The sequence below is a fragment of the Belonocnema kinseyi genome, chromosome 6 (assembly GCF_010883055.1).
Source record: "Belonocnema kinseyi isolate 2016_QV_RU_SX_M_011 chromosome 6, B_treatae_v1, whole genome shotgun sequence".
Classification (NCBI taxonomy): Eukaryota; Metazoa; Arthropoda; class Insecta; order Hymenoptera; family Cynipidae; genus Belonocnema; species Belonocnema kinseyi.
Window position 1 is genome coordinate 75,313,761 of NC_046662.1, and position 24,391 is coordinate 75,338,151.

General features: G+C 32.7%; 1 protein-coding gene across 17 annotated transcripts in view; it reads left to right on the forward strand.

The window, feature by feature from the left end:
- LOC117174086 (ELAV-like protein 2) overlaps positions 1-23,751 on the forward strand; it is a 25,596-nt gene extending 1,845 nt beyond the window's left edge. The window contains exons 2-10 of one of the 17 annotated variants that reach the window (XM_033362772.1): positions 4,723-4,953; positions 5,173-5,196; positions 7,603-7,706; positions 8,161-8,314; positions 10,211-10,249; positions 11,460-11,715; positions 15,290-15,331; positions 17,862-17,864; positions 20,196-23,751. In XM_033362772.1, the coding sequence (XP_033218663.1) occupies positions 4,761-4,953; positions 5,173-5,196; positions 7,603-7,706; positions 8,161-8,314; positions 10,211-10,249; positions 11,460-11,715; positions 15,290-15,331; positions 17,862-17,864; positions 20,196-20,520 (1,140 nt within the window). In that variant the 5' untranslated portion in view covers positions 4,723-4,760 and the 3' untranslated portion in view covers positions 20,521-23,751. Of the gene's footprint in view, positions 1-4,722; positions 4,954-5,172; positions 5,197-7,602; positions 7,707-8,160; positions 8,315-10,210; positions 10,250-11,459; positions 11,743-14,167; positions 14,398-15,289; positions 15,332-17,861; positions 17,865-20,195 lie in introns of those variants that run through there. The other 16 variants (XM_033362770.1, XM_033362769.1, XM_033362774.1 and 13 more) reach the window with 16 other exon arrangements.
- Positions 23,752-24,391: the final 640 nt, after the last annotated feature.

Below are 24,391 nucleotides of genomic sequence, written 5' to 3' on the forward strand. Positions count from 1 at the left end.
AATTGATACAATTTATGTTAAGCTTTCAAGTTGTAGCTCCGCTCGTTAAAAAACACACGAGGATAGAGACAGATTATTGTTAAAATATCTCCACAGTAAAAATCATAGATCTTGATCAATAGTTAGCCAAGTTTAAAATGCTCTCATTTTTTACAATTATTCATTTTTTGACTGTTTTTACTGCTTATATGTAAACAGAGCTAGCTGTAAGGTGATTTCTTCGAATGCAGTTACGATGAAACTTTAGAAGGTCAATGATCTCAGTGTTTTCAAGTTTTGTTTTGGGGGAATAACTAGAAAAGGATAAAATATTAGCGAGAATCTAAATATTGCATTCTTGTATTGTTGTTATTATGAAATAGGATTTAATAAACACTTTATGATGACCTTTAATCCAACTAGAATAGTCTACTCAGTTTCCTCAAAACAGGTTTAATTAAAGAGGACAAATCTCTTGGAATTTTTAAACCTTAAAAATCTCTTGCCTTTTTTGTGTATTTTTTGGTAAGACCCTAAATAAACATCGTTCAAAGTAAAAAAAAATTCATTCGAAATTGTCCAATCGATCTCTTTGATTAAATTCCATCCTACTGCTTTCATTTCATTTTTTATTGAATTATTGAATGGTATGACGAATGGAGAATAATTTTATTCGGATCTGGTTGAATTACATTTGCACTTATCGTTTGCGGCCAACAGTTATTCACCCCAGCACACCCTTGCCGCTGATACGGTCAGTTGCAATGCCACTAACCGCCCCTGACCACGTACGGGCTGTTGCACACTTTTAACCATGAGGCTATATTATACTTTGGATTAAAACTGCAAACTTTTACACACTTCGAAAAAAGGCAAGCTTGTCCAAATTTTTATAGAAGATTTGAGCAAACCACTGCACACCTCCAATTTAGATATTAATTATAGAAATTAGGGTCTGTTAAAGTTGAGATTCGATTAATTTATAAAAGTTAATTGAGCTAAGTTGACCATCATTAAACTTTTAGAATTTTAGGCAGTCTCATTGGACGAATGCTGATTGTGAGCGTCTACTATCGATCGCTTCCTGATTTCGTACCTCGATTTCGAGCCTTGCTATTGGCTGCTGTCTGGTATGCCACTTTCGTACACGATACTTAGTGAAATCAAGATAAATTTAAACGTTGCACACTCGATCTGTAAAATGTATCGATTTGCACTCTAATCACGTACCACGATTCGCTAACAAAGAATTGTTACTTAGAACGTAAAGAAATAAAGGCTGTAGTGTGTCGGGTGTGTAGGCGGAAGGTTGCGGGCTCTCTGCCTACACTTTTTTCCGTTTTTTTTTTAAACTTGATTTAATAAAATTTTTAAAGATTAAATTCCCTTCAATTATTTCTAATTATCCAAAAATAATTTTTTTTTAATGATTTTCCTCACCAAATATTTTTTACGAATTAAATATATTATTTTGTAATGCGTAATCATTAAAATTCTTCAAATATACTTAAAGGAAATTTAATTGTATTATAATACAGTTTTCGCACATATTCTCATTTTTAAGTATATATAAAATTAAAAAACATTAATTAATAATATTCGTAAAAAAATGTTGTTGCAATGAAAGTTCGGAAAGCAAGTTTTTCATTAAAAGAAAGCATTAAAAATTAGTTTTGAATAATTTTAAAAGAATTTAGAAGGGAATTGTTTATTTTAACTTTTTTTTAATGCAAAAACTAATTAGAAAAAAATGTAGGCAGTGAGAATCGAGTACGCAGCCTTCAGACTACAAGCACGACGCGCTACCATTGGATCCACTTGGGCCGTTAAAATTTATTTTTTTCTAGTCCATAAAACTGACTGTGAAAACTGTGAAGTTGTTTTTCTCAAAACTGGCAAACTATTGGGTCCTCGAAATTTCACAATGTTAATTTGCGATCATGGCTTTTATTTGTAAAAGAGATCAACCCCCCAAAAAAACACCTGGCACTCGCCCCTGTAAAAAATTCAATCTGTAAAATATAAAACTATATTCAATCAAATAATCCTAAACTAATCCTGGTCTCAAAAATCCACGTGGGGTTTTAAAGAACTCTGAAATTTGAAATTCAAATATCCCGGTGCATTTTTCATTAAATAACGGTGTTTATCGACCGACCACCTCATGGTGAAACTACCATGATTCTTCATTTTCTCCACAGTTGGATAGGGACAGGGGGGCTATCAGGGCAGCTGATACTGACACATACGTCATCCTGCAATAAAAGAAACATGCGTTATAAATTATTGCTGTAGGTCTGGAACAGAGGGGGAATTTGAAAATTGAATAATGAGGCCCAGAGCTCTTTATCTTCCAGTCTGGCCCTTATTAATGTTTCCCGATCCAATATCTGCCAGAACAGCAAATTAATTTTTTACTCCAATCTCTAATTATAAAAATTGTGTCATTGTCAAAAATCCATTAGTTCAAAGGATTTTAATGGAAGTCTGAATTTAGAATTAAAAAACCAACAAAACAATTAAATTAAAATGGCAAATAAAGTACAGATTCTTAATTAAATTGAATAAGAAATATTTCTTTATAACGCTGAGTAATTTTTGATTCAGGAGGAAAAGGAGAATTGTTATTTGGGGAGGGTGGGGGTGCATAATATATTCCAATGGCTCGTGCCGGCTGTCGTGCTTAAAGCAGCTGTGTGTACGTATTCCCCCTTCTTTTTAACTCCCCCTATTCCCCCCCTACGGCCCCAATACTAACAGCCGTCGCCTCGTAATTCGCCATCTTCTCTATCCTTTTTTCCACTACTTTTACCCACACGTGGATATTTGTATGCGTACAATATACAATATAGAAATACACATGCATGTTCCATATAAGTAGATGGATATTGTATAAAGGCATCAGGTTCCCTTGAACATGGACACGGAAGTTTGGGGGATCTAGAAGCAGATCTCCTGAATGCATTTTTTAGGGGCTTGGGTTCGTCGCCCTTTTAAAAGTGTGTGGTTTTCTCACAGTCGGGGGTTTAAATGTGCCATGGTCAGGAACTGACAGATTAATAGCGATCTTAAGGATATTTAAATTTGGGTAGTTGAAGATACGTAAATTTTCTCGAAAAGGTAATTTCGTTCAAAGCAAACTAATTTAGAACCTACAAATAAAATTTATTTTACAATTCAATTTTTCCTTACCATCGTTTATGACGAATTAAAAAAAAAATGGTTAAATTTGAATAAATAAAGGCTTTTTTCTAGGAGAAAGTTTTAGAGGAATCTACTGTTTCGGAGTTCGAAAGAAATTTTTTCTATTAATGAAATCGTTAAAACATTGATTTAAGTAGAACATTTTTTACAAGAATAACTTCTATATTTTGAAAATTATCCACTTATTTTGGAGAACAGAAGGGCTATAGGGAAATTTTTCCCCGAAAAAGTAAGGTATGATTTATTAAAATAAAAAAAAATGTAATTGTTAAGCGACAGTAAGAAAAAATTCGATTACAGAAACTATTTTTCTGTTTGTTTTTTTACAGATACGTGTTTTTGGTCAGAACTACCTTAGACGGAAAAATGATTTTTAATAAAAAATAAATATTTTAAATAACTACTTTTTTTTAAAACTGTATTTGGTTTTTAAAGATTATTTGACTAAAATATTTATGAAATTGTTGAGAAAATTCTTAAAGATTTTTGAAATTTTCAGATGTCAAATCAAGATTTCAACAAATAAGTTCATTTTTAACCAAAGAAATAGAATTCCCCGAATGTAATAAATTTAATACATAATTGGTATTTAAATCAAAACAAATTTTAATTTGAAATAAAAAGCAATTGCATTCATTCAAAAAAGATAAATTTTCAACCAGTTGTATTTTTAACAAAAAAAATATCAAATTTTTTCCAAAAGAGACGAAATGTGAACTAAATAGTTACATTTCCAACTACAGAAATGAATTTTTAACTAAAACTATGAATCTTCAAAAAATAGATGCATTTTCAATCACGAAGTTTACTTTTCTACCAAAAAATATGAATTCTCTACGCAAAATGTAATATTTTCTATTTTGATCAACAAAAAGATTAATTTTAAATCAAAAGCAGTTGGACTTCTAAATAAAAACGAATTTTTAACAAAATATGTAGTTGAATGCTCAAACCCAACAAATTATTTGTAACCAAAAGATGGGATTTTAACCAAGAGTATGTAATAAAAAAATTTTTAATGTCCAAAAAAAAAATAAATTTTTGTGTCCAAAAAAATAGATAAAAATCAAACATCATTTTTGAAACTGTACAATTTCCATTTCACTTTCAACGAATAATGCTCTCATAATACAATTCTTGGTATGTTAGTAGAAACAAATGTTCCTTTCCTGACTCGTGTTTCGTTTGTGACAAAATTATAATATTTCCGGGAATTATGAGTAAACTGAGGTTTCGAGTTTGGCGTTTTTGTCCCGTACACATCGACTTTTTCTTTGCATTCCAGATCAGTTTCTATAACAATAAACAAGTTCAAAGAACTCTCTTCACTTTGCTTGCTGTGGAGAAAAGGGGTCAATTTCATCTAGTCAGATCTTTATTTTCATATTTATTATTTCCAATTCAGTAAAAGAATTGTGCTTCAATTTAAATATTCTAGTTGCATTTTTGGTATATTCATGTATTTAAATTCGACCAGACTAAAGATTTTTTATTTGAAAAAAAGTGATTAAAATTTTGAAATTTGAATTTTGATTACAGATTTCGTACGTAGTTAGGTGACGTATTAGAAGAGTGCAATGATGGCAAACGGAATGGATACAGTACAACAAAATGGGGGCTCGGCCCTTGGACAGACTTCTCAGGAGGAATCAAAGACAAACTTGATTGTAAATTATCTGCCGCAAACGATGACCCAGGAGGAAATCCGGTCACTATTTTCCAGCATCGGCGAAGTCGAAAGCTGCAAGTTGATCCGAGACAAACTCACTGGTAAGATGAATTTTTCCTTCTGTTACTTAATTTTCAACTCCCCCTTTTATTTCACAATCAATTCACAAAAGTTAAACTTTTCTACCTGATAATTGGTACAAGAAACATTGAAAGTTATTTCGATTTTATCTCCTTTTCAAACATTTATTTAAAAATTGGTATACTTGGCAGATTTATAAATTTGGACGATTAATGATTTTTTATTTCGATTATTTCAAGGTAATCTTTTGGAAAATTTGAATAGTAAGTATCATTCAATCTAAAGTATCTTTTTATTTTTATTTCTTAGGTGCAACTTTTCATAAAACGAGTAAATTTATTCTAAAGCTTCGTGTTTAATAGTGCGTGCGTTCTAACACTTTAATATCTGCGGTATATTTTATTAAATAAATAAAGCACCTCACACCTGTTGGTAACACGTGGTTAATATAAATAGAAGCACCACAGATGTACATAGAATAGAGAATAGATGAGACTAATAGCAACTTTTTAGATACTATAGCAAAGCTTAGGATCAGGAAAAGTAGGTACCATTGATTCTTTACAAAATCACATGTGTAAACAGAAAAGGTATTTCTCATCTTTTTGAAGAAGACAAAATCTTGCAAGTAGTCTTGAGAGAAAAGATTTTGTTTTCTAGTTAGTGGTCTAAATATTATTGAAATTGATCGCTGATATTTTAAACTTTTGGTCCCCTAAAATGAATCCTGGTCTTGTATAAGGGAACAAGAACCATTTTTCAGAAGTTATGTTATTGACTCAATAAGTCAGATAAATTGAAACATACATCGTGACAAATGTTTTCTTTTATAATTTTATTTTTCTATTTTTTATTTTATTTTCAAGTTTTTGGTACTTTTTGCATTTTTTTAGACATTTTCTTATATTAATTGTAAATTAAACTTTTAATGGCTATCCAGAGTTAAGAATACAAGGGTTCTAGAGAAAAAGATTCTGTTTCCATTTTCTCGGAGCCTATAATAACATTTCCAAAACAAACTTTTTACGCTTTAATTTTGCAATGTTGTATCTCGAAAGTATGTGTCTTTTCTTTAATTGAAAATTCTATTTTTGGGAGCATTTTGTGTCTCTTGAACACTCGTAAAAGTGGTTCTTGCGCCGTTGTACAATTTCGTAATATATATACTGGAATTCCGAAAATTCCGGTTGTAGAATATTTGTCTCACGTTTTCTGGAACATCAGTGCCACTCACGTTTCTCCGTTTATTTACGACATCTGGCGTTTCTAATATTTCTTCTCAGGAATAATAATTTGGCTTCAAGACAAAAGAATAAAAATGGTCTGCTCCACTTTCTTGAAATCTGATTGATCTGAAACTATAAATAAAAGTACTCGGATTCCATTTGTCCAAGCTTCAAACCAACAATTATGACACGGATATAAAGAATTGATCATTTTCCTGATTTCTAAGAATTCCATCAAATTTTTTTTGTTACTAAATCTTTTAATTTTCGAAAAAGTTTTAAAATCCAGGTCATTCTTATTTTTTCTTTAAAAACCTTAAGACTCATTAATTTAATGAAAGAACCAAAGTAATCAATGATGAATCTGGTGAAATAGATCAAGAAAATTGTGTTCAGAATTTGGCACCCCTCGTTTTTAAAGTATTGCTTTTTATTTAAAAGAGCTGATGATTTTTTTGATTGACGAATAAGGGCAAGCTTAAATTTACGGAAATACGGAAATTTAGCATACGAGCGCGTAATTTGTGTGTGTGTGTAAATTCTTGTGTCACGGAGAGAGAGTTTGTCAGCACGTGCGTTAGACGTCGCGACGCTATTTTGAGACATGAAGGCGGGGGCGTAATTTGGATCGAAGCTTTACCGCCTTTATGCCGGCCTTTTACCACATCAAGCATCAAAAGATTGTGTAATATCCGAAGCAGGTGTCGCCCTAGTCACTCTATGAGGAAAATATTTCCAGATTTTTCCTCTCAAAAGAAAAAAAAACCGTTTTATAGTATAACTTGATTTTTTATTCAAAGAAAGTAAGTTCATTCATTTTTATTCATTTTTCTTCCTTATATTGTATTTTTATAATTAAATTATCTTCCAAACTTGTATAAATTTGCCAAAGTAAAAACCTGATTAAAATTGACCAAATTATTGTAAAAAGTTCCTTAAGCTATACATACTCACAAAATTGAGTAGATGTATAGTTAGAAAAATTTTGCATGACTTCAATAAAAAGGTTCATTTCTAAAACTGAATTTCATTATGCAAATGAACCTAGAGATTTAGATCTCAACTTTAATAATTAATTTCTTCCAAAAGTGCCCTGAATTTGAATATAAATATCTGGCGTTTCGGCCTTTGATAAAAGTGAGGCATAAAAAAAAAAATTAAATTAAATTCTTTGCACCTGGAAGGAAATATCCGTCAACGAAATTGTAGGCATGTTTTGACCCCCGTGTAATTTGTCTCTGGAGCGTTTGTCATTCGCACTTGTCACTCGTCTTTAGCTTTAGCCAAGGTGTTGGCAACTCGGGTGCAAATTCCAACGAATCCTTAGGTGTTTAGGTGACATTACTTTAAGTCTCGGATCAATTAAAATCAGCCTCGAAAATATTTTTATAAATTTTTCGATTTTATCCTGTTATATTTCAATTTATCTCATTCTGCTTACAGGTCAGAGCTTAGGCTACGGCTTTGTCAACTACCATCGGCCCGAAGATGCCGAAAAAGCCATCAACACCCTCAATGGCCTTCGCCTGCAAAACAAAACTATCAAGGTTCGCACAATTTAGGTTTAATAAAAAATACAACAGGCTTAAAGCAGGCCTTTAAATTTAAAAAGTTTTCTTGAAAACTGCTCATGGCGGACAAAATAAAAATTCTGATTGAGCTTATTTATTTGAGTCCAAGAGTAAATGCGTATAATGTAAATTATGCCAAACGAGCAATACAAAATTTTGCAACGAGCGATATTTCAGCCACTTTGTCATGCCATCTTTACCAAGGATAAGATTTGGCTCAGTTTCCAGAAAGCTTTGTTGCTGGATCGTTTGATAAGATTTTAGTAGCCAGTATCACTTGCAGTAAATTTCATTTTTCCAATATTCTTTTGCAACTTGAAATAAAAAAGTTTCATCCGGTTAAATTGCTTTAATACAAATATAATTCTAGGGATTTAAAATAATTTTGACTGCATTTTAACGTATTTTTTCTTGTTTTTCGTTTCTACAGGTTTCGTATGCAAGGCCGAGTAGCGAAGCGATCAAGGGAGCAAATTTGTACGTCAGTGGGTTGCCAAAGAACATGACGCAACAGGATCTCGAGAACCTCTTCAGTCCCTACGGCAGAATCATCACTTCTCGAATCCTCTGCGACAACATCACTGGTAAGTCCTCAAATTTTGTTGGCTATGTAAAGTCAAAAGATCTCAAATTTTCAACTCTTACCACAAAAAATACCGTCTACTTTCCATCTTGTGTACATCGGAATTGTTCAGCGATTTAAACGCTTGAAAGGAAATTTTGATGCCGAGGAATATTAAACATACTAACAATCAGGGTATGAATCAGACCCGTCAAACAATTTTGATTAAAAGCTGGGCTTTCCCTTTTAGACAAACTGAAATAAATACTAAAATGGTGATGGGATTTGAAATTGATCATTGTTTTCAAATCTTCTATTAAAGATTATTACCAATTTTAATTCAAATGAGGATTCTGTCCCTGAATGGAAAACCTGATAAAATATTTGTCTGTAATATTTATCGAGACTTAGTATTGAAATAATTTTTAATGAAATTAAAAAACAATTTGATTTTGCTTCTCGAGTTTTGATTTTCGGATCAACTTGAAGAATTTCTTTCAGAATGAAGAAAGGCTACAGTTTCAGATTAAAACTATTCTTTTCTTCTAAAAAATAGACAACGGAAGATTGTGTAGAGTTTTATCAATCCTGATAGAGTATAAATTCTGTTAGGCTTAGTACTTTCAATGGGCATAATTTCCAAAAATTGTATGGATTTGAAAAGACCATTAGGATCTTTTTCTTAGTGAATTTCTCCACTCGCTGTAAGTTAGAAGGCGACAAAGGTGCGCTTTTAGATAAGGGTAGGTGAGTAGGCCATGGGGTTGTTAGATAGGGGGTGGGTCGGTGCGCCTCTTTTCTTTCCTAAGAACTTAAAGAGACCAAGAATCGTTTCTACTGGCTAAGAACTTGCAATAATCGGACATTTTTTATTGATTTTACGTACACCTTTTGCATTTTATTCACGTTTGAGGTTAAATTCAGATGTGTAGAATGTTGTTTCTCGAGCTCAGTTTCTCAAGTCTAGAAACATTATTTAAAAAGAAATCAACTGCTATGTATCTTTATCTGAATTCATCTTACTCTCAGAAAACAAGGAATCTACATAAAAACTTGTCTCCCTTTAATTTTACACTCAAAAATGCAGATGACGATTTTTTGCAACTGATTGTACAAAAATGCTATATATAATCTTCAGGGAAAGTTTGTTTTTCTGATATATTCAAATGCATTTCTTCAACTTTTTTATTCCAAATCCGATTAGATATATCTACATAATTTAAAACTACTTTGAAGATTAAAAAATAATTAGCGTCCCAATTTTATAATTTTGTTGTGGCTTTTCAGTTGGCTCAAACGTGATAATCGTGTTCCCGAATTCCTGTCTTGCATTATGCAGTGCTTATTTCGTTTTTGAGTTACACACAGCCTCATGGCCTCCATCTTTACCGTTATTTATTATCCCTCAAAGCTCTTTCTCACTCTCTTTCTCTTTTTGTCCAAAAGTTTTTCCTGATTTCTTCCATTTCTTCTCGGTCGACAAAATTGTGCGTCGTTTTTCTACCTCATCGACAACAAAATTATTTTTAAGTTACTCGCTACGTTCCTTCAACATTTTTCTATTAGATAAAAATTTCGAATTGTAAATTGATATCAGAATCAATGAATTATAAGATGTAAATTTCTCATTTTATGCTTAAGGAGCGTAGAGCGTATAATTTTATTAATCAAAAAACTCGCTTGCCTCTTATTCGTCGGTGATCGTTGCGTGGAATTCGAAATTTTCTCTTCTACAAACGCAAAAAAAAATTACACACGCTCGGTTTCAATTACATTTTAAAACGGATTAAAAAAAATATTAAATTTTCTTTTTGATTTTGCAAGTTTTTTTTCAAAATTCAGTTCTCGACGAATCAGGGGCGAGCAAGCCGTGTTGTTTGTATTTTTAATCGAGATATGATTTTTCGTTTCTGTTTAGTACGACAGTTTGTGACTGGCGGCGGAGACAATTTGCCCGGTACGTAACCATAATTTTTTCTTTTCCCTCTTCTCTCCTAGCTAAACACAATTTATGATTTCGATATTCTTTTTGTTATTGGCTCAATAATTTTCTGAGTTGTAGGGTTTACTGTTATTGATAGAATACTCTATTCATTTAATTATATTTTTTGATTTGTTATTAAAATTTGATTATTTACTGTTTTGTATTGTTAATAATATTATTTTTAGGTATTAATAATAATTTTGTACTTGAATTTAGTTTATTATCGATACCATGGGATCCAGATTTTACACCAATGCGCCATTTATCTTTGTTTTTCGCTTTGCTACTATTATAATTATTCATTTCTTATTATTTATTTATAATGTTTCCCTTAAACGTTTGCAAACTTAAGAAAACGTTACAGAAAAAGATTATGTGCGCACCGAGCCACTCGTTTTGATCCCTTGAACAATACCTTGAACTAGAAAATAAATCAGATTTTAATAATAATCAAATACAGTCGACGCTATTTACCTTGCCGCGGATGGGACCGTAGGGGAGTAATTTTCCCAGAAAAGATGTTCCCCCACTCTCGAGTCTAATCTTGATGCGTGGTGCTTCATGCGAATTGATCAAATTTTCCAACCTTGAGGTTATCTCATGTGACAAAGATATTATCATAAGACATAAATATTATATGATTTCGAAATTCTTTTATAAGCCTCATTAACAAAGCAGGTAATCGCTTTTTGCACTTTAAAATTGCCTTAAAAGACCTAAACCATTAACGGCAACGCAAATAGCGAGCGGAACAATTCTCGGATGCCAAGCCGTCGCGGTCGTAGTGGGGGAAGAGCTCGATCGAGAGTTAGGGGAAGCGGCAAGGTAAGTATCGGCGACTGTAATGAAAATCATAATCACGCAATAGAAATCTATACAATCATAATCTGCAAATTGATTCAGTCAGTTCTTTCAGCTCGTCTCGCATTATTTTAAGGGCGTGGGAACGGATGGCCAAACGGTTTGTTTAAACAGTTTTCAAAAAGATAAGAAAGGGTGCTTTCACTCGCAAAACTATTTTACAGCAATTTTCGCTGGCCCGCTGTTCCATCGCCTTTAATTACTAAACTGGAAAGAAAATTTGCCAAGGACTCTCGTGAGATGAGCTAATGGATTTTGATGAAACTACAATTAAGTTGCAACAATCAGTTTGTGAAGTAGGCAAAATGAAGTAACGTTAAAGATATTTGCTTGTCGGATTTGGCAGGTCTGTCCAAAGGCGTTGGGTTCATAAGGTTCGATCAGCGCGTGGAGGCTGAACGTGCGATACAAGAGCTAAACGGAACCATTCCCAAGGGTTCGTCGGAACCAATCACAGTCAAGTTTGCAAACAATCCGAGCAACAACAACAAGGCAATTCCACCCTTGGCAGCGTACTTGACACCCCAGGCAACCCGTCGTTTTGGCGGCCCTATCCACCATCCAACCGGCCGCTTCAGGTACATTCCACTGTCGCCACTATCCAGGTACCTACTCGCCTCTACTCGCTCTACCCAAAAAAAAAAGAAGACGAAAAAAAAATCAAAATTATAATACAGATCTATTCCGCAATCGATGGGACCTGCGCTCGATCGCTCGCCCATGTCATCTTGATCATAATCTGTTTCTTCGTTCGTACCATCGCGTTTCTTGCTCTCGCCATTGCATCACTGCCTATCCTCGGGTCTACCAACCTAAACAAAAAACTGTTCTATAAAAACAGATATCGACGAGTTTCAGCGACAGTGTAGAAACTCGGGGAGTCCTCGGAAATATACTTACAAAGTAGCCACTAGGAACTAAGGTGGCCCTTAAACAAGTGGTTGATTTTTTTTAAAGTTCTTTTTTTTCAATAAGTGGTTTTCCTCTCAATGGCCAAGAAACAGATGTGCTTCAAGTTTAAGCCAAATCGGTTAATATTTAACCCTGGCATACACCCCGTGAAGTTTCCCGTATGATAAACAAGGGAAAAATGAATCTAATTTTCTCAGTTTTCGCCGAATTCTTCAGTAAATCGAGGACCCCAATCTTCCTTAAAACCTGAAAATAATAGTGTAGAGTAAAAATAAACATTTTCGCAATGGCGAATCCATACAATATGACCAGAAGTGGTATTTTCTATAGTTTATAACAAAAAGGGGCCAACATTTCGTGAAAAAATTGAAAATGGCGACTGTTTAGATTGCAAAAAAATTATTAATTTCTCCATTTTTCAAGGAAAGCCTCTGATACTTGAGAATATGAGCAAGTTTATTTGCAGAAACTATGCAATAGTCAATGACAGTCGAAATTTTTGAAGAGATTCAAGATGGCCGCTTATTCGAATTTAAGATTAATGATTATTTTCATCATTTTTCAACCGAAGCCTCTTCAACTTGGCAAGAGAAGCAAATTTCCCGATGTACTCAATAAGGATAAAGTTTTACAGTAAAAATTCAAATATTCCTTAAATTGACAATTTTAGGTTAAACCGTCATCTTGGATTTTTTCAAATTTTCGACTGTCACGCACTAATACACAGTTTCTGAAAATAAATTAGTAATTTTTTTATTTTACTAGCCGCTACGATTTTTTTCTTCAATTTTGTTCAGGGAATATTTCATAATTTTTGCAAATGAACTCGCTCATATCATCAAGTTTGAGAGGCTTTCCTTCATCAGCATGTGAATTAATAGTTCTTTTCGCCATTTAATAAGCCTTCATTTTTGATTTTTTTAAACATTTAATTTTTAATTTATACACTAGCTTGGTAGCTATTAACAAGATGTTTATAGAAGAATTTGACGCAAACTGAGAAAGTTGTGTGAATTTTTCATTTTTTCAATCATTTTTATTGATAGTATAACATTTGAATAGAGTAATTGAAAACGTTAATTAAATATTTAAAAAAATTAATTACATGTTATATTTTAAATTGAATAACAGTTGTCTTCGGAAAGCTTTAAGGATGAGTCGTTAAAAATTGAAAATTTCGGATTGAAGCTTTATAAATTATTTTTAATTTTTACACAATTTCAGTTTCGTGGCTTAAGACATTAGACGATGCGGACAAATTGAATAATTTCTGATTAAAGACTCCGAAAAATTACTCTTTCAAAGTTGAGCAATATTTGCCTTTTCATTTAGAATGGACAATTTTAAACAAAGTGTTCAAGATTAAGCAATTGAAAATTTTGAAGCCCCAATAGTTCAATGATTTGATTAAGAATCTCAAATTCGTTCAACTTTCAAAGCTCTACACATTTAATTTTGAATGATACAATTTAAATTCTTCCATTTAAAAATTTTTTTATTGATAACTGAAGTTGTTTAATTTTGATAAGGATGAAGCATGCGTTCACAATCAGTAATTTGAAATGATCTAAACTAAAATAATTCAATTTTGAAGGATTCCATTATTTAAACAAATTTGTTTCACAATTCTAATTTACTAATAATTTAATTTTGAAGGTTTTAAGCTAGAAATATTAAATTTATAAAATTTCGAGTTTAAAATGGTGTAGTTTATATTCAACTTAAAATTTAAATTTAGAAGTGATCATCTTGGGTTGCTTGATAATTTATAGTTTATTTTTCATTGCTTTAAATTTAAAAATCAGTTTTAAAAGTCAGCATTTAAAAAAAATTTTGAATGCTGAATTTTTTCTTGCTTTTTGGCAGTCATCACTCTATTGGTATTTTTCACAGGAGAGTCCCGAGGTAGTACATTCTCATTGAACACGTCGAACTGTACTATGAAAAGCGAAAATCTTTTTCGTAAAAAGCAAAACATATAGAACTTTTCCTCTTTCAGATACGCTACACAATCGTCGACTCTGCTTTTATTTTATTACCCTTTCTTCAAATCTTGCAAGCGTTGCGAAATTTGTTTTCTGTGATAATTATTAAATTGACTGTAATATTCTTTACTAGGTCTGGAATTGCCCCTTAGACGAAGAAGAAAACTCCCTCTATATCCAGAATTTGATGAAATGAAAGTAGCAAAGTCTTCATATTGTTTGGATTTTTAATGGCCTAATAGTGGCGCACATTCTTGGCTTTTATTGGATATTTATAAATAATGAAACTGGATAAGTACTCAGATTTAAAAGATTCAAAATGTAGATATTGCAGAAAAGTTGGATTTTTGAGAATCTGTAAAGTTGTAACTTATAATAAAACTATTTTTGAGAAGCTTTAAACAAATCTTTTTCTATCGATCGATATTTGAAGGCCTTTTATGAGAGTACCAGATTTTTGTAAAACTTTTGTATTTTGAATTAAATCTAAAGTATGTTGTACAAAATTACAACCTGCAAAGAATTTTGGAAATTTTGTGAGTTAACCAGGTCGTTCACGTGTTAATACAACAAAAGTCGTTACAATTCTATACGCATAATTTAAATTTACGAGAATCTCAATCGCCTTGGACTTTATTCTTGGAGTAGAACTTTTGTCTTTTAATACAGTTCCAAGATGCCTGAATGTTGACAAGAGATTAAGGAACACGTTACATGTTTTTCAACGCTTTTCCCTCTTCGTAATCCCAATCATCTTATTCATTTTTCTTTTTGTCAACGTTTCTCTTGCATCAACATTTTTTTATTCGGCCAAGAGCTATTAATTCTTCCATGTGTTTTTACTTCTTATTTCTTTCGGGAACTGCATCTTTTTCACAAACACAAAATTAGTCCGTCTGTATGTCCTTAACTTTTCTGAAGAAAACCTTCCTGAATTTGAAGTAGAGCAAAAGTATGAGTGTGAGTAAATCCCAAACAGCTTGCTTACCCTAAGTATTTGTTTTTACCTGCCAAAACAGCGCCTTCTTTACATTGCTTTGCCTTCTTAATTTATTGCTTTCTGCAAAGGAACATTTCCTTTTGTATTTGTCTATTTAATATTTAAAGTTCGATACATTGTTTTGTAAATTTAAAAGTCGAGTTTGTTCAAAATTTGAAAAATTGAAATATTATTTTTCAAGTGCACTAAAGGCACGTTTTTGGCTAAATATTGGAAACTTCTCCTCTTACGTTTTTTTTTTGTGTTTTGTTTTAGCGCTGGCAAGGCCATTCTTGCTATTAACAAAGGTTTACAGAGGTCAGTATTTTTTTCTTTACTAGGTACGTTCTACATTTTTGCTTTTACTTTGCCGATTTTGTGTTGCTTGATTTTAATCCCTTTGTGAGTTCCTCTGCACACTGAATTCAGAAAGCCCTTTAACTCGCTTTCTCATTTCTCACTACTACTCTCACCTCCATTCTCGACTATCCACTTGTCCCTCGTACTCGTTCTAAACAGTTGCGACAATTATACAAATTTTTAACTGTGAGTCATTTTTAAACACAACTTCAGGAAGGAGACTTTTTCTCTCTTTTTACTTTAAATTATTATTATTATTCAAACTTTCAATTTCATATCACATTAAAATGGAATTCTTATTCTAAATGATCACAGTCTATAAAATAATTATTTTAGTTACAAAAAATAGTGCTCCTTGCAAATATAAATTCAATTAATTCAAAAAATTAATGTGTGGACTGTACCGACGGGCATTTTAGGTCGGATAGGCAGAGAAAAAATGCTAAAGTCGGTTGGCGAATCGATTGGAGAACAGTAATGAAAAATTAATGATTCAAGATCGATCAACTGCGATCGAGATCGTGTACCAATCATTCCCTCTGTCTCATCGCAAGTTTTTCCAAGCACTTTACGACTTTAACATAAAGAAAAAAATTGATCAACTATTCTTTCCTTCCCAGGATTGTAGTTCAACCTTGAAATCATCAAAATTTATGTAATAATTCCTGTCACAATTTTTCTTTCATCTATGTATTGTTTCATGACTTGTATTTCCAGTACTCGTAATCTTCTTTTTGAAGTTAAAATTGTTGTTATAGAAAATGAATGTTTTCTTTGTGTGTGAAAGTCGTTTAGTAATAAAAAGTCAGTCACACAAATTCATAATAATATAATGTAACAATGTTATGGCGAATACGCAGGAGCGAAGCTACGTAGAAAATGCTATTTTGGGAAAGAAAAATCGATGGGCATGCGGCAATTGTGCGTTGACAGCCGGTAGTACGAATGAGTGGAAATTTAATTTGAAAATTTATTCTAGTTTAGCTACGCCCCTGTAAATAAATACAACTATAAAACAAGAGATAAAATAAAAGTTTCGGTAATTTGGTGTAGAGCAGAGCGAGGCTAGGTGCACGATCTCTTTGACTTTGTCAGACAATTTCGAAAGTTTGCCTTTCTCTCTTTCTTCCATCTAGTCACAACACTTTGCACAACTTTTTCAAAAATTATGCTCAAATTAAAAAAATCAAAATATCTTTTGACGTTTTTTGATCATTTGTTCTGTAATTCTAAAATGAAATGAATTATAAAAGTTCTTTAAAAGAGAAAGTAATTTTTTTGAAAATAAAAATGTGCATCGTGTTTTTTTTTAACAACTTCTTAGTCAAAATTCTTCAAGAGAATCGTTTCCTAGAAGACTCAAACCTGTAATAAAATAACATGAAAACTTGAAATAGCTTGAATAATTAAAAGGATTATTTAAGTTAACAAATTAATGCAAAAATAATGTAGGTTTGGGTCTTTTTTAGATTCAATTTTAAGAGTTTATTCTTCATCCTTGCAGGGTGACTGGCCACGGGACCGGGGAAAAGTTAATAAATGACAGTAATATATTTTCTGACCGGTATTTTTTGGAATTTGTAAACCCTTACTGATGTGTTTAATTTATTTTAAATTAAGATCTTCAATATAGAATATTTTTAAAAAATCTTTTGAAATAGAAGAAATTTTAATTAAAAGTACAGAATACTTATTTTACATTGAATTATTCAAATTTGTTTAGATTTAAATTTAAAAATTTCCCTGTTAAATGTTTTAATTTGGAATAAACTCAGTTTGAAAATCTTCCATTTAAGCTATTTGTGTGTTTAAAAACTTTGTAATCAAAATTTGAAAATTTTGGTGGTTTCTATTTTGGAATTGTGCAGTTTTTAATATTTTTCGTTTGGACAATCCAATTTTGGAAACTTGTTATATTTGTACAATATTAAACGTTCTAGTTTGAAGTTTTTCTATTATATATTTTTGAATACTTTAAATTATAAATTGTTTACTTTTTAATTCCTAAATTTGAATATTTAAATAACCGGAAATTGTTTCAGCATTTGGAGTGGCCTATCCTTGAATCGTATCGGTAATAGAAATTGCGGAATTATTCCAAAGTGATGAGCAATCAACTCTTAAAGTTCTATTTTTCAGGAAATCAATACTTTCAAGGAGGAGCAAATATTGGCCCAATATTTAGCAATCTAAAAGCGAATCATTTTTTTTTTTTTAATATTTGCACCAAATGACGTATGTTTAGTCAATAATGTTTACAGTAGAGGAACTTCTTCTCCCTCGCTGAATTAATATTTGCTCCCCTTCACTATATTCATTCATACGAGTTCGCAATCATACATTTTACATAATTGCACGCAAAAATAAGACACGTTGCGACGCGTGTAGCGAGTGTAATGAATTTTAAGAATATGAAAAAATTTATCTCGGCTTAATACTACGTACTCACCGAGATGTGCCCTATTTTAACGCGGCTTGTGATGTCAAGTAGGTACGTAGATTTCATACATCTGTACATATGTGTATATATACACGTCTGTGATCTCAAATTGAATGTTGTACGCCAGTGAAATTAACTTCATCAAAGGGCTCAGCTTTCCTCTTTAATTTCCATCTTTTTTTTTGTGTTTTTTTCTTACAATTTTTGCCTTGAGCCACTGACGTACTTTTCGTTTCAAGCATGCTCTATAACTTAAATTCTTTATATAAATGTCTATTTCTAGTGTTTCTATTTATGAACAAATTTAGTTTTGCTGAATTAAAAAAAAGTCGAGACCTAAATGCTATTTACGAGTCAAGTAGAAAAGCCTTCGAGTTTGAAGGTTTTGAATTTGAAAAGTTTCTAGGTTTAAGAATTTTTATATTTACATTTATAATTACAAAAATAATATGTAGTATTGTAAATGTCTGGCTTGCATGTTTGTTTTGTATTCAGAAAATATATTGGTCTCGAAGTATTATCAATAAAAAGATATAAAATGGAATTCTAAATAATTAAATAAAAATCTGATTTTCTTATGCGTTTGTACTCGTAAGTGAGACTTATGTGATTATTGTTTCCAGTGTCATCCCTTTTTGTGATCCTGAAAGATCAGTTTCTAATTGCGGTACCAAAATCTTCAATATTTGTTATTTCAAGTATATCAATTAATAAAAAATTTCTAAACAAACTCTTCATGCAGCAGCAAATTTTTTACTAAAGTGTGTCATATTAATTTTTGATTTATAAAAATGTAAAATATGTAAATATTCTTATTCTCTCATTTTTCTAACGGGTGGAATTTCAAATTTTAATTAATTTAGTATCGAAATTCTGACATGCTTTCATTCACTAGAAATTAATATTTTTATCAATCATTCTCACTTTGTGATTTTTTGTATTATTTAAAAATAAAGCGAGTATTGAGATGAGTAAGTATACCAGAGAAGTGTATGGTTTGACAATGTGGCACTATTTATTGTTTTATTTAAATATTATTTGTATCACGGTATTTTTTTTTATTTACAAAAATCAACGATTGTAGTGTCTTGTGACTTTGGAATTTTTTCAATCAGGCATGTTAATATTAAAAAACCCCTCTGTCTTTCCAGAGATGTATAAAAAATGTTTCTTTGTTTTTTTTAAGTGGTTCACTCAGTGTAATGGAAATATTTCTATAATTTTCAAGGAGGTGCAAATTTTCGTTTTAAATAATCGATGTTTTTTTTATAACCAAAATTTATTTCCTTGTGAGAATTTAATATTGAACCAATGTTTTTGCCAAGTTTCGAAATTTAAACTAGAGGGATGAGTATAAAGTTATATCTCTATTAATATATTCAGGGAGTGATGAAAGAATTACTCTTATCGTAACAGCGGTACATCTAAATTTGACTCAAATTTGGAAGAAAGCATGAAAATATATGTCTATTTGCAACCATAAAAAGTTTTAGGATCTAGTGTCAACAAATGGTTTGAATTTCTTGATATTTTTCAAAAACAATGTTTAAAAATATCAAAATTGAAAGAACGTCGAACAGTTTCTGAAATTACAATTTTTTTTATTATGCAAGATAATAAGTAAATCTAAAAGCAAAATTCTTTCTTTCGAAGAGTTCTAACTATACACATTTTTGAGTTAATATTTTCAAATTTATACATTTTTTTTCAACAAAAAATTTGGTGCAGAATATGTCTTGAAAAATAAAACGAAAATGTCTTGTGGCACTCTTGGGATTGAATAATTTTGTGTCTGAACTTCTTTCCGCATCTGTTGTTTGAAGAAATATGTAATTTCAGAAAACGGTCGATATATTGTTTATTTCAAATTCTTAATACTTTTTTTATTTTTTTTTTTTTAATAATTGAAAAGCTCCTATCAGGATCAAAAAGAAAAGTTAATTCGTTAATTCATTGTCCAAATCGAAAGGAGTAAATCTGATTGTGGACTTGATGATACTATTTCTTCCCCGTCATATTTTTTTAAAGAAGAAAATTGTAGAATTTAAAAAAAATGTTACCATTTCGTTAATTTTAAACATTTAACATTTTTCCTCATTTTGAAAGAATGAGAAACCTCCCATGAGTATTCAAAAGAAAAGTTAATTATCTTTATTATTAAAAAAATAACTAAATTAGCAATTTGTGCCTAAGCTAAACAATTATAACCTTGGCTGAATATAAATTGTAAGATCTATTTGATAGAATTCTTTATCTTCAGTTAATCAAAGTCACATCGCACTTTATAATCAAAGAATTTCTTTAAAACTCAAAAGTCCTTGAAGCTTTTTTCCCGCCAAAGAGACCCGAAAGTCCTAAGAGAGTCTCTTCATTCTGCTTCAGGTACAGTCCGCTGGCAGGAGACCTTCTTGCAAATTCGATGCTGCCCGGGAACGCGATGAATGGATCCGGCTGGTGCATATTTGTCTACAACCTGGCTCCAGAGACCGAGGAGAACGTCTTGTGGCAGCTCTTTGGACCCTTTGGCGCCGTCCAGTCGGTAAAGGTGATTCGCGATCTGCAAACAAACAAGTGCAAGGGCTTCGGCTTTGTCACAATGACCAATTACGAGGAAGCCGTTGTCGCCATCCAGAGCCTCAATGGCTACACCCTCGGTAACCGGGTTCTTCAAGTCAGCTTTAAAACGAACAAGAGCAAAGCTGCGTAGGACGAGCAAATGGTAGCCTACCAGCAGCAGCAGCCCCTCCATCACCGACTCCTACCAGCATCCCTGCAGCTGCCAGCGCCGCCCACTGCGGCTCACTTGCTCGCCAAGAGGAATAACCAAGCGAGCAGCATCAGCAACGCAATCCTTCAAGCCACGAAGCAACATCCCTTGACTCGTCAGTTTATCCAGCAGCGACAACATCCAACCCGCTGGATTGATAGCCATTCACTTCCCAGGTGGCCCTTACCAGAACGATTCAAGCCAAAACAGCAACAGCCAACCTTAACCAAGGAGAAATCGGCTGCGGCCACAACGAAAAAGCTTCAGAATGACAAAGCGTAAATGACAAGGAGCGAGCTCTTGCTGCTTGTTGGTCAGAAATCTTGTTACATGTCCACTCGCACAGTTTTGCGATTCTCCTACTGCCTCTTTATTCTCGAAATAACGCAGAGGGAGCATCCCGTGGTGTTCGATTGACTGTCCGAGGAATCAGCTTCTCATCAAAACCAAAGGTCACAATCTACGAGGAGTATGCTGAGGAGAACCGAGGAGAATTAATTTGGTCGGGTAATTTAAAATATGAACGAGAGAGAGAGAGCGAAAGCGCGTGTGTGTGATTGAGAGAGAAAGAACGATACGTAAACTGTTCTGTAATGTTCTAAGTATTAATGTATTTTCAAATGATGCGGTCTCCAATTTCGATCACGATCTCGAAACGGTCAAGACTAGACTTGTACTACTATTTGTACTTGGGTACAAGTTTTAGATTATTGGGGATGATGTAGTGAGAGGAGCGAGGACGGGTCTGATTCATGGGGCTGTATCGACGCCAGGTATTACTAAGTCAAGAAATGTAGATGTAGGGGCACACGCGACGTTAAATCGACAGTAGCTGAGACTCGGATGAGGACTCGCACGGAAGACTTAAATAATGCAGCTCTTACCAAAGTCTCTTCGCTAGCTTAGATCGCAGTAGATTCGAGAAGCGAGGAATTATTATAGGTCAGAAAGTACAATCTAAGTAAGATGTGGCGAGTACTTAACTTGAAACTTTGCGTAGAATTATGCAATTCTACCGAGGGATTATGTAGCTAGAATCGTCCTGCTAGTCAGAAACAAAAAAACTCGACAGTTTTTATTATTATTATTATTATTAATCATTTCCGAAATCAAAGTGCTGAAGATTTGTAAACTGTGTGTTTTTACCGCGAGGTACGTACATTTTAGACTCGTTTTTCTCCCATGTTTCATACACGAGTGTAGTTTTTTTTAAGAATCATGAGAGCTCTTACGAGCAGCTATTAGAGACTAGGTATTTACTAGAGGCTTTTTTTATGAAAAAAGAGTCGCCAGTCTCCGTCTAGTCCTCGTGCAAAATGCGCGATTGTGTATTCGATCTCTTGTCGCGTCGCAATTAAGACGATAGGTTTAAGAAGCGCATCGGTCAGATGCGTATTTATGAATCACGAGGTAGTGTGTAGAAAGTTTATTTATTAAGGCGCGAGCCCAGAAGACGCACGAATAGTCTAGAGATCAATATTTCCAAGTCCGGGGAACCAATTTTCCTCCAAGTTCTGAGCGTTTTTGCTATTTTAATCTGGAGGATGCTTTTTGATTCTGGAAGATTTCAAACAAATGGAAATCTTTTAAATTTGGAAAGTTGACGTTTCAGAAATAGAATTGGACCAATTCTCCAGAACTCTCTTTCTGTGTAAGCACTCGGGTAATTTTTCGCTGAAACTTATTTAAAGAAACTTTTATAATCGACGAATCCCGAATGCGAGCACAACTTTATTTTCCCGTGTACAAAAACTGCTTTCAGTGCAAAAAAAACGGGACAAACTCTAATGGTCCAGAGAGGCTGACAAAAGGGCGACTTATTCTCTTTATATTATACATGTTTGATTACGCGATTACGATGTATCTTAATTATTATGCGTACCTTGTGTCTAGTCCTGGGGGGAAAGGGGAGGCGGCTCACCCCGAAAAAAGAGGGGAAAAAGAGCGCGCTCTTAACTTCTCCCATCCAATTCCAATCATCGATTTTCTAAGACTTGATTTTATTTATTTAACGCCTTTACACGTAGCTACTTTATTATTATTATTCTTATTATTATTATTATTATTATTGGTGTCGTCGCGTGATCGTGTGGTTATTTTTTTTCGTGACGCAAGCCGACCCGTGAAACGTGTATCGAGTAGCGAGAGCGACACCACAAAAAAAAAGTGGAGAAAAAAAAGATTCAAGTGCAAATCAGAGATTTTTATGTTGTGTGTTTGCGTATTTAGATTCATTAGCTCGAGTGCGCTACTCCCGCGGCGACCGTCATTATTATTATTATTATTATTATTATTATTATTGTCATTACTATTTCTACTTTTATCGACTAGGGAGATTTACGATTATGAATCGAGATCGTTTTCGAGAGTTGATATCTCGAGATTTATTGATACCAACTCGACGCGGTTCTGACTCTACTTACCTAACATCTACTCATAAAAAAACTACCACTAATACTTTCTACTACTACTACTACTACTACTACTACTGTCGCTACTACTACCAACTATTTATTTATTTATTTAATTATTATATAACATAACAGAAATTATGTTTTATTTAAGGATTAAACTGATTTGTGTTTGGTTCAAAAATCGTTTGTTTTATTTCGATTATTTCAGTTGATCCTTGTTCTCCCATTCCTCCAAGATCTTCCCAGAGTCCGAGAACTTAATAATGTATAATTTTTTTAGGGGGATGGATTTGGTCTATCTTGAGTGGCGAAATCCATGCCCTTTTAAAAACTAAAAAGTGGCACATAGTCCCTCGGCGGTCCTAGTTTAAGGGAGAAATGTGAGAAAGTGAAAGTTTTGAGGATGAGAGTAAATGAGACGCAATTTTTAAGGAATCCAATTAGGGAAATAATGCGCAGGGATGCAAGGAGCGCACAAATGGAAAAAAAATTAAATAAGAGACACGTGCGAGTCCTAAGTCACGATTTTCGACCCAACTCGCTCGCAGCAATGATCTCACGTATAAACAATTATTAAAGGAGTCACGCTAATCTACTTAACCGTAATACTGCATATGATTATTACGTTTAGATATACATTATGTGTATTGTATTTATGTCTCAATAATCGTTATTAGTTAAAACCGCGACGATGATGTTAAAAAAAGTGATTCTCAACGGCGACTGATATATGATTTCGAAGCGAGAGGGAAAAAAATGAGCAAGGAAATTGAATGAAGGTCGTGGATATTTTTCCAATTCAAAGGATGAAACTTTAGGAGCGGGCGCTTTATAAGCTTATTTATCTAAGGAGTAGTACGATATTATATTTATTATCACGTATTATATTAACCAATAGTCGCATTATATTGTATTAAACTTAGGTACTCGTACTACTTGCAACTCGTCGCTAGATTCTTCCGCAACCAGGTTGCGAGGATTTTACTGTTGTCGCCATATAATTAATTATTCTATTATTATTAATATTTAGTATTATTATTATTATTCGGTATATTTACGATCATTGATTGATATTTATTCTTATTATAATTATTATTATATTAGTATTTATGGGATCCTACGAATCGAATTCCACGATTCGGGGTCACGATATTGTGTTTATTGAATTTATGACTGGCGCAGAGTGCAGGATATGAGCGGAGATGAGCGAAAGGGGGTGATAAAATTTTGTGGATTTTGACAACCTTTTTGTGATTTAAGATGAAACAATAAAAAATTACAAGCGTTTGTAATTTAAAAATTATAATAGTAAAACGTTTCAAGTTTTAAAGTTGAAGAATAATTTACGATTTTCGAATCGAAACGTTAAAAATTGCAAAGGTTAAACAATTGTAAAA